General features: G+C 50.3%; 1 protein-coding gene across 1 annotated transcript in view; it reads right to left on the bottom strand.

Moving 5' to 3' along the window:
* abcf3 (ATP binding cassette subfamily F member 3) overlaps positions 1-10,246 on the bottom strand; it is a 15,150-nt gene extending 4,904 nt beyond the window's left edge. The window contains exons 1-14 of the mRNA XM_087851358.1: positions 10,188-10,246; positions 9,879-10,070; positions 9,331-9,478; positions 9,179-9,255; positions 5,343-5,398; positions 4,569-4,666; positions 4,374-4,496; positions 4,030-4,296; positions 3,840-3,920; positions 2,821-2,880; positions 2,640-2,696; positions 2,034-2,056; positions 1,901-1,956; positions 1,385-1,585 (exon numbers count right to left, since the gene is read on the bottom strand). Coding sequence (XP_087707484.1) covers positions 1,385-1,585; positions 1,901-1,956; positions 2,034-2,056; positions 2,640-2,696; positions 2,821-2,880; positions 3,840-3,920; positions 4,030-4,296; positions 4,374-4,496; positions 4,569-4,666; positions 5,343-5,398; positions 9,179-9,255; positions 9,331-9,478; positions 9,879-9,951 — 1,320 coding nt within the window. The 5' untranslated portion in view covers positions 9,952-10,070; positions 10,188-10,246. The remainder of the gene's footprint in view (positions 1-1,384; positions 1,586-1,900; positions 1,957-2,033; positions 2,057-2,639; positions 2,697-2,820; positions 2,881-3,839; positions 3,921-4,029; positions 4,297-4,373; positions 4,497-4,568; positions 4,667-5,342; positions 5,399-9,178; positions 9,256-9,330; positions 9,479-9,878; positions 10,071-10,187) is intronic.
* Positions 10,247-10,774: the final 528 nt, after the last annotated feature.

Raw genomic sequence — 10,774 nt, 5'->3', positions numbered from 1 at the left:
GGTGTGTACCTGTCTGTACTGTCTGTACCTGTCTGTAGTTGTGTGTACTGTCTGTACCTGTCTGTACTGTCTGTACCTGTCTGTACTTTCTGTAGTTGTGTGTACCTGTCTGTAGTTGTGTGTACCTGTCTGTACCTGTCTGTAGTTGTGTGTACTGTCTGTACCTGTCTGTACTGTCTGTACCTGTCTGTACTGTCTGTAGTTGTGTGTACTGTCTGTAGTTGTGTGTACTGTCTGTAGTTGTGTGTACCTGTCTGTACTGTCTGTACCTGTGTGTACCTGTCTGTACTGTCTGTACCTGTGTGTACTGTGTGTACTTGTGTGTACTGTCTGTACCTGTGTGTACCTGTCTGTACTGTCTGTAGTTGTGTGTACCTGTGTGTACCTGTGTGTACTGTCTGTAGTTGTGTGTACCTGTGTGTACTGTCTGTACCTGTGTGTACTGTCTGTACCTGTGTGTACTGTCTGTACCTGTCTGTAGTTGTGTGTACTGTCTGTACCTGTGTGTACTGTCTGTACCTGTCTGTAGTTGTGTGTACTGTCTGTAGTTGTGTGTACTGTCTGTACCTGTGTGTACCTGTCTGCACCTGTGTGTACCTGTCTGCACTGTCTGTACTGTCTGTACCTGTGTGTACTGTCTGTAGTTGTGTGTACCTGTGTGTACTGTCTGTACCTGTCTGTACCTGTGTGTACCTGTCTGTACCTGTGTGACCTGTGTGTACTGTCTGTACCTGTGTGTACCTGTCTGTACCTGTGTGACCTGTGTGTACTGTCTGTACCTGTGTGTACTGTCTGTACCTGTGTGTACCTGTCTGTACTGTCTGTACCTGTCTGTACTTTCTGTAGTTGTGTGTACCTGTCTGTACTGTCTGTACCTGTCTGTACTTTCTGTAGTTGTGTGTACCTGTCTGTACTGTCTGCACTGTCTGTAGTTCTGTGTACTGTCTGTAGTTGTGTGTACTGTCTGTACTGTCTGTACCTGTGTGTACCTGTCTGTACTGTCTGTAGTTGTGTGTACCTGTCTGTACTGTCTGTACCTGTCTGCACTGTCTGTAGTTGTGTGTACCTGTCTGTACTGTCTGTACCTGTCTGCACTGTCTGTAGTTGTGTGTACCTGTCTGTACTGTCTGTAGTTGTGTGTACCTGTGTGTACTGTCTGTACCTGTGTGTACCTGTCTGTACTGTCTGTAGTTGTGTGTACCTGTCTGTACTGTCTGTACCTGTCTGCACTGTCTGTAGTTGTGTGTACCTGTCTGTACTGTCTGTACCTGTCTGCACTGTCTGTAGTTGTGTGTACCTGTCTGCACTGTCTGTAGTTGTGTGTACCTGTCTGTACTGTCTGTAGTTGTGTGTACCTGTGTGTACTGTCTGTACCTGTGTGTACCTGTATGTGCTGTCTGTATTGCAGCTGGGCCTCGTACTCTCTCTGCTGGTTCTTCAGTCGGTCCTCTTTGGTTTTAATAAAATTTTCGTAGTTGCCGCGGTAACTGTCAAGCCTCTGGGAGTGCAGGTGGATGATGTCTGTGACCACGGCATTCAGGAAGTTTCTGTCGTGGGAGACGACCAGGATGGTGGACTGCCAGGTCTGCAGGGGAGGGATGACTTATGAGGTTAGCGCAGCTGAGATAACCAGCCTGCCTCGTTCACTGACACCACCGCACAAACGTTTTAAACCTACAGTCTGAATATGGCCACGCCCCAGTTTCTCCTCATTAGGAAGCAGGCTGACCTGTTTTCATCGTCCAGCATTAACACTGAGTGACAGGGATCGTTATCAGGACGTGAGGTGACATCGTCAGGATGTGTAAACAAACTGAGGTGAGAAGAATCCAGGTGTGAGAGAAACACTCACGCACACGTCTGTGAGCGAGGCCGCCGTTTGCAGAGAGGCGAACCTTACCTGCAGGTAGTTCTCCAACCACAGAATGGCTCTGACGTCCAACATGTTGGTGGGCTCTGAAACACAAAACATGGAGAATACGTCACAGACCTCCTCCTCCCATCACAGCTGCAGCGAGGAAGCTGTGACTCACCATCAAGCAGCAGGAGGTCGGGCCTGCAGAAAAGAAACCAGAGAAGAAGAAATCATCAGCTGAGCATCGATCTGTAGACTCCCGTCATCTTTACTCTGTGTGTGTGTGACTCTGTGTGACTGTGTGTGTGACTCTGTGTGACTGTGTGTGTGACTCTGTGTGTGTGACTCTGTGTGTGTGTGACTCTGTGTGACTCTGTGTGTGTGTGACTGTGTGTGTGTGTGTGTGTGACTGTGTGTGTGTGTGTGACTGTGTGTGACTGTGTGTGTGTGTGTGACTGTGTGTGTGTGTGACTGTGTGTGTGTGACTCTGTGTGTGTGACTGTGTGTGACTGTGTGTGTGACTCTGTGTGTGTGTGTGACTGTGTGTGTGTGACTCTGTGTGACTCTGTGTGTGACTCTGTGTGACTGTGTGTGTGACTCTGTGTGTGTGTGACTCTGTGTGTGTGTGACTCTGTGTGACTGTGTGTGTGACTCTGTGTGTGTGACTCTGTGTGTGTGTGACTCTGTGTGTGTGTGACTCTGTGTGTGTGTGACTCTGTGTGTGTGTGACTGTGTGTGTGTGACTGTGTGTGTGTGACTCTGTGTGTGTGTGTGCATCACTCACCGAGCAAACAGAGCTCTGGCCAGTGCCAGTCTCATCCTCCAACCTCCAGAGAACTCCCTGCAGAGAAAACACACTCAGCATGACACTAAACAGGAGTGTGTGTGTGTGTGTGTGTGTGTGTGTGTGTGTGTGTGTGTGTGTGTGTGTGTGTGTGTGGGGAGGGGGGAGACATGTGACTCACTTTGTGGCCTGCTGTTGCATTCTGGGAGAAAATCCAAGACCAGCCAGGATGACAGACGCTCTGATTGGACGAGAGAATAACAGCTTCTTACTGTGTGTGGGTTTCACACCGACATCAGTAAAATCCTGAGTAGAAACATCAGCAGCAGGTGAAGCCTCGCCATGGCTCCCCCTGCTGGTGAAAACCCCTCACAGCGCTTCACGTCTAACTTGAGGTACGAACGCGACTGGATGGAGGCTTTGTGCTCAGTGGGCGGGTCTACCAGCTTTCATGCATCTTATTGGTTAAACTTCTCATAAGCCTGCCCTCTACCCGAGACACAGAGCCGGGGATCAAACCATCGACCTCACGATTCATCACCACATCTGTGCTGACTAGCGTCTCGATTCTCGAGCGCGCCCTTCATCACACAGGTAAACGGACACGCTCAGACGTCACACGTGCTCAGTGACGTGATGATCAGCGAGAGGCTTGTACCGGATTTAAACCTTTAACTTGCATCTGTTCAGGGTCGGTGGGGGTGGAGCCTATGTCGGACATTCATGTGACTGGACTATGGGCGGAACCCTCGCAGACTGCTGTGAGGCAGCAGCACCAACCCCAGAACCACGGCGCCGCCTTAAGTTTTACTTCATCAGCAGATTTAAAGGTTTTTGATGAGGTTTTGAGGCGTGGCGTCGGGCGCCGTGTCAGCCCTGCTCTCGCCGACCGTTGGCTCATCGTTAAGACTTGTTTCCTCACATCTGGATCCCAATAATCACGGCGGCTATGTTTTCCAGCCCGATGTAGACTCTGTGGTTACGCACTGTGTTCTGTGGGCGGGGCTGATTTAACGCGGCGTACCTGGGTACCTCGGCGGCATTACCGAGCTCACGGACGTGTACGACTTTATCACAGAGCCTCGAACACGCCGCCGCCTCGGAGGATCGCAGCAGAGGACGAGGAGAAATCGTTCCTGTCAGCTGGAAAAACACCAGCGAAGAAGAACAGCAGCGTGTCGGTGCGGTTGTCATAGTTACCGGGCCGGCGCCTTGTCAGCCTCGATCTCCTCCAGCTTTCCGTAGATCTCGGACAGCCGCACGCTCTCCATCCCGTCGGCACTGAAACACACGTCAGAGACGGCTGCAGCTGATTGGACAAACACGCCGCCTGCTGCGCTCTCATTAGCTGAATTAAATGTGTTCTGCGAGCCACGAGCGTTTTTCTTACGTTCCGTTGGCGATGCGAGCATTCAGCCTCCTCTCCTCGCCCAGCAGGTCCTCCCGCACCGTGTCGCTCTCCAGGACGCTCTGCAGCGCCGACGTTTCGTCCCCCGCCACTTCCTGCTCCACGTGCAGGATGGAAATGTGAGCCGGGACACGGAGGCTGCGACTCGCCAGCATCTTCAGCAGCGTCGTTTTCCCCAGGCCGTTGCGGCCGATCAGGCCGTACCGCCGGCCCGACGCCAGGCTCAGCTCCGCCCCCTGCAGCAGACATCTGAGACACAAACGGCGGTGTGAGAAAACGAGCCGTCCCGCCCCGCTGCGCCCCGCTGGTGTTTTCCGAGCGCTCACCTCTCTCCGAAGGACACGTCAAAGTTCTCGATGCGGATGTCGTAGCTGCGGTTCTTCCCCGATTGGTCGACTCGGCTGTCCTTCTTACTGCTGGCCTGACTGGCCGACGCCTCCTCCAGGACTCTGAGGAAACAGGAGGACAGGTGAGAGGGGCACAGGTGTGTGCAGGTGACGGCAGGTGGACGGCGGACTCACAGTGGGCTGGAGGCCTTCTGCGAGTCCTTCTCGCTCCTGCGCTCGTGTTTGGCTTTCAGCTTCGCCTCGGCTTTCTCCAGCTTCTTGGCGTCGACCGTCTGAAGACAGAAAGCAGAGCAGCGCTCAGCAACACCTGCTGTAACCTGAGAGACAGCTGAGAGCAGCAGGCCAGAACACCACGCTGCATTTAACGTGGAGCCTTCAGACTCGCCGTGTGACTGATGAGACCCAAGAACCAACCCCGCCTTCAGCTCGCCTTCAGCTCGCCTCCTCATGACTCTGCCGACAGTCTGAGGAGCTCACATGGTCTCACATCTGTCGTGGTCATTTAGCTTTGGTCATAATTTAGGCGTCGGCTTCCTTCTGGTTTTAGTCGACGCAGCATCAGGACAGTTTGTCGCGTTGCCCTGAGAGTGGGCGTGTTTTCATCACATCCACTGTGAAATGTGTCGCGTTTTGTGAGAAACAGGAAGCTAGCTGAACTGTTTCCTGGGCAGATCGAACCTGACTGCGCAGGAAGGTCACTTCTGATTGGACCACTTCCACATTCGTCACACCTTTCTACACAACTCAGTTCTGATTGGCTCTCGTCTGTGCTGAACATTTCCGTCTCGTTTGACTGGCTGACTAACGTGTCGATACACGTGCAGGCTAAAGCTAGTGCTAAATCAATAATCTGCTGATTGAATCAATTATTATTGATGATCGTCCATCATTTTTGACTTTTTAATCAGAGGCTGTCATTTTTGTCCCGCGCAGGTTTCCGGTACGTACCGTGTTCTGAGCCCGCCTCATCATCCAGATGCCCTCGGCGTCTTTGGCTGCAGAAACTGAGGAGAAGGAAACAGGCAGATCAATACATGACATCAATAACTAATAATATTAATGTCTTCGCAGACAGCAGGTGTAGTGGGCACACACGTGACACAGTCAAAACTCCTCGCTGCAGGCAGCATGACGACGGCGGCGACGTAAAGACATCAAAGATCCATCCATGATAATCAGTTTAGTCACAGCTTTTCTTTAACAATAAACACGGATCAAGGCTGGCGTCTGCACAGCACACAAACCATCATGTTAAACACTTTTAGGTCGAGACTTCTTCCATATTTGTGCCTCCCCTCTGAGCTCACACACTCTGAGGGTCACTGCGTGACACTATATACCCCCACACCCACGTCTATGTACATACTCACACACACTTTCAAGTATCTACATATACATACATAATACTGGTGGTGGTCAGAGGGCCCGGTGGCGCCAGAGTCCGGCAGCCTCGCCTCTGTCAGCGCCCCAGGGTGGCTGTGGCTACAATGTAGCTGCGTCACCAGTGTGTGAATGTGTGGATGACTGGATGTGTGAAGCGCTTTGGGGTCCTTAGGGACGAGTAAAGCGCTATACAAACACAGCCCATTTACCATAATACATCTACATCTGCATGCACACTCATGCACGCTTTTACATATTTCCGTGCACGTCTACACAAGCGTCCATTCAGCATCATAAGGAATTCAGACCAGTCGAGCACCAATCAGGTTAAATGAAAACAGAATGAAGAAGATCTTTCCCTACATTATTCACAACCTCCTCCATACTCGAAAACCATTTTGACCAATATCTTTGAAATGTGTCTTTACAGAGTCTTAGAGGAAAGGTCATCTTTTCCATTTCACACATATCTTCTACTATGGCTGACCACTCTCCAACCGTTGTGGGTCCTTGTCCAGCCATCTTCTAGTTATTGCTTTTTTACTTGCTGCCAGGAATATTTTAAGAGGGTATTTATCTCTCGTATTCATCTCAACTGGTGCATTTCCCAATATATTGTAGCAAAACTCAAAAGCTTTTTAATCACTTAGAACAGCAAACCTGAATCCAGTCACTGCTGGAGCCAATGTGGCAACACTACGGCTGACCATATATTCTGGGATTGTCCGGCTATTAAATCTTATTGGGCCGAAATACTAATGAGGATTAAGAAGGTTTTTACTGTAATGAAAACCCGTAAGTTTCACTGAGCTGTAGGAAGCTGTCCATGTCTGTTTGGTTGAGATTTACAGTATGCTGTAATACCAAGTCCATTCTCTAAACACCGTCCAAATGTGCTGGTGTGAAACCCGTATCATATCCTACCCAGCTTCGCATTTTCCTTTCCAAATTGAATTTTTTACTTTGTTTAGTCCGTGTATTTAAGGCTACTTTGGTGCACTCGTGCAATTTACACGTTTTTTCTGTAGACTTTAGTAAAGCTGTAGAGGTATATCCAGTTGAGCAAGTTCCAAATCTTTCCACTTTGCCTCATATCTGTTATCACATAATCTAACTAAATACTGAAGCTGTGCCACATCGTCCTCCAGGCTGGGTAAGGATTATCCACCTTGGTTTTTGGCAACTGTAGAGTTTTAAGTCGTACCCTGGGTTTTTTACTCTGCCAAATAAATAGATCGTTCTTTTCCACTCATTAAATTGTTTTGTGGACAACACCCTCACCCCTAACCCTTTTGCAGGACCCAAGGTGTCCCAGCAGAACATCGCCCAAAGCATCACGCTGCCTCCGCCGGCTTGGCTTCTTCCCATAATGCATCCTGGTGTCAGGTGTTCTCCAGGTAAGTGACACACCTGGCCATCCACGCGATGGAAAAGACAACGTGATTCATCAGACCTGCCCAGCTTCCCACATGCTCCCTGGTCCAGATCTGATGCTCACGTGTCCAATGTTGCTGCTTTCAAAGGTGGACAGGGGTCAGAGGTCCAAGTGTGACCTTTCTGTCAGACCCAGCATGAACTGTTCCAGCAGCTCGTCTGCTGAGAGTCGACCGCTCACAGATCCTGAAGCTGCAGGTTTCGTCACTCTGACCCAAACTGACTGAACCAGCAGCAGAAGATCAAACTACGCTTCACGTTTGATCAACATGCTCATGAACTCTGACCCTGGCTCCTGCACAGCTCTCTCTCTCTGAGACCAGTTCACCATCAAATCTGTTTATCAGCCAGCAGCTGCTGCTGTGCTCAGCGCTGTCGCCTCTGACAGCAAAGCCTCGTCTCTGCTGCTCAAACTGAACGAATGGAAACTTTTACTGCTCAGCTGTGTCTGTAATCAAACCTCTGTGACTCTGCTTCAGCATCAGGTCACGTTCACATTTGATTCATGGTTTGCTTCAGTTTCTGATCGACTGCAGAACATTTTTAAGGTTCTCTGCTATAAAAAGGCAGAACAGGAAAAGCTGCTTCATGTTTCTGTTTGAGCCTCAGTTGACACAAAGCTGCTGTGATGCTCACACCTCTGATGGAGTCTCAGTGTCAGCTTTGGTTTATACACACATATAAAATATGGATATGTGCTGATAAATGATCAGAATTAGAATATTTCTGACTGTCAAAACTGAAACAGTGACGATACTCAGCCCTAGTTTTCCATGCTTCATAATTGCCCCGCTTTGCTTCATATTTCTCTTCTCTCCACGAGCTTCATGAGGTCGTCTCCTGAAATGGTTCCAACAGTGTTGAAGGAGTTCAGAGATGCTGAGCACCTGTCGGCCCTTTGCCTTCACTCTGCGCTCCATCTCCACCGGGTTCAGGTGACTGTGTCTGCACCGCTCCATCACAGAGCCTCACACAGCCTGCAGGTGTGTTTGTGCTCATTGTGCCGTTGAAGAATGATGGCATGTTGCTGCAGGATGCTGTGGTAGCCATGCTGGGTCAGTGCGCCTTCAGTTTGGAATAAATCCCCATCAGTGTCACCATCACACCTCCTCCCCCATGCTTCACAGTGGGAACCATGCATGTAGAGACCATCAGTTCACAAGACATGAACAGGTGGAGCCAAAGATCTCAGCTGTGGACTCATCAGACCAAAGCACAGATGGTCTAACGTCCATCCTCGTGTTTCTCAGATCAAACAAATCTCTGCTTGTTGCTTCTCCTCAGTCGTGTTTCTCAGCAGCTGTTTGACCACAAAGGCCTGATTCACACAGTCTGCTCTGAACATGCAGAGATGTGTCTGCGACTGGAGCTCTGTGTCTATCTGGGCTCTGATCGAGCTGCTGCTAACTTGTGATTTCTGAGGCCGGTGACTCCTCAGCAGCAGAGGGACTCTGGTCTTCCTTTCCTGGGGCGTCCTCATGTGATCATCCCAGTGCTGGATGCTTTCTGTGACTGTACTCGGGGACACATTCAGAGTTTTAGCAGTTTTCTGGACCGACTGACCTTCAGTTCTTAAAGTAATGGTGGACGCTTGTTTCTCTCAGCTGATTGGTTCTTGCCATGAGATTCCAGCAGCTGTCAGCTGTGCACCGACCTGTCAAATGAACCCTGACAGGCACACCTGTGAGGTGAAACCATGTCAGGTGACTACATCATGAAGCTCACTAAGAGAAGGCCGAGTGTTTGCAGCGCTGTCGACAAAGCAAAGGGAGGAAGCTACAATACAAACAGAGTTGTTCTTTACTCCGAAGAACCATCGAATGAGAAGCTGTCCAAACTTTTGATTGGTAGTGTACACACACACACACACACACACACACACACACACGAGGTGTGTTCTGGTTAGGAGTGTGTTTGGTTTCTGCACTCTCACAGCCTGTGTGTGCTCCTCGGCGTGTTGACCTTACCGCTGTCTGCAGAGATCTGGGAGAGCTGCACGGGAGCGTCCAGCAGCACCTGCCTCTGAGCGCCGCGGTGCTGGTTTCTGAAACACACACGTTCACATTAACACATTAATCGCCCCACGGCCCAGAGGAGGCCCCGCCCACCCAGTCCTCACAGTTTCAGCGTGTTGAACATCTGCAGACAGATGTCTCGGATGTCATCTTCGTTTTTACTGTCAGCTGACACCTCCTGCAGCACGCCGCCGACCGCGTCGTAGACCTCCTCGCTGTCCTCGAAATCTGCCCCGCCGCCATCCAGGACACCTGCAACACAAACACACCTCAGCAGGAGGATCAGCAGCTCCGGGGCTGCTCCCGTTCACACACCACGAGGAAGAAGGAAACCCTCCTGATTTCAGAGCCCCCATCCCGCCTCTGAGCTGGATCACAGGATCAATAAATGAGTCTCAGGGTTTCTGCTTCCTCTAATGCTGCTTCCGTGTCTCCGCTACCTGTGGGTCTCTCAGGCCGTGCCAACCCAGGTGCAGGCGTGCCGGGTTATGCCGTGCTAGCCGGTGTGCCTGCTCTGAGTGCTGTCAGCCCGGTTAGCTCGTTAGCTCATTGGGCTAAAGAGCAGCCGCTGTCAGGCTAACCCCCGTCGGCTCCGGGCCGGCGGACAGCGGCTCGCTGCCCCCGGACAGCGGCCCGGTGCCCGGCCTCTCACCTGTGATGTAGTCGAACAGCTCCGCGTCGATCTCAGGAAACTCGCTCTTCAGGATGTCCACGTACGTCGCCATGATAGCCGACCCCGAACACCGCCTGGACGCGCATGTGCCGGTATGCGACAGCGCTGTGAACTCTGGGAGATGACGTTTGTGGGGCGGCTGACGTCAGCGGTGAAGGAGCCCCTGCTTTTCTTTTTTTTTTTTAAGAAAAAATAAATCCTGTTATTGTCTGAATTCCTGACGTTTCCAGGATGTCACGTGATTTTAAATAAAATAAACTAAACAATAAAAAACCCTCAAGCGTTAACCTGCATTCTCTCTGCTGGCCAGCAGGGCGGCGGCGACTCCTCTTCTTCTTCACTACATCATGAGCACCAGCTGAACACACTGAGCAGATTAGAGGCTGCAGAGGGACGTAACACCTCCTCTCAGATCTTCCTCTCCTCCGCGCGCCTGGCAGCTCCATCTTCAGCCGCCATCCTCTGCACATGCTCAAACCTGCTCGGTCTCTGTGACTCTGAGCTATCCCTGTGATGGACTCATGTCCATGCTGCTCACTGAGCACCTCCTCCTCCTGTTTATTAAATTATAATAAAAACGACATGAAAATCAGAACACAGTACGATGGGCAGTAATCTTACAAGAGTATTGGAGTATTTCAGCAGTATCGTGACTGCTCGCCAGGCTCTCTGTTCCAGTGTGTCTGTGGTAGTACTACAGTAATGTAACAGTAGTATTAAGTATTACAGTGGTAGTGAGCAGTGTTGGTCAAGTTACTTGAAAAAAGTAATCAGTAACTAATTACTGATTACTTCCCCAAAAAAGTAATCCCGTTTCTTTACTGATTACTTATTTTCAAAAGTAATTAATTACTTAATTACTTAGTTACTTTTTA

This window comes from Neolamprologus brichardi, chromosome 14, assembly GCF_056152115.1.
Source record: "Neolamprologus brichardi isolate AB-2024 chromosome 14, ASM5615211v1, whole genome shotgun sequence".
NCBI lineage: Eukaryota > Metazoa > Chordata > Actinopteri > Cichliformes > Cichlidae > Neolamprologus > Neolamprologus brichardi.
The sequence above is the reverse complement of the archived record's forward strand: the minus strand, read 5'-3'. Positions and strand labels throughout refer to the sequence as shown.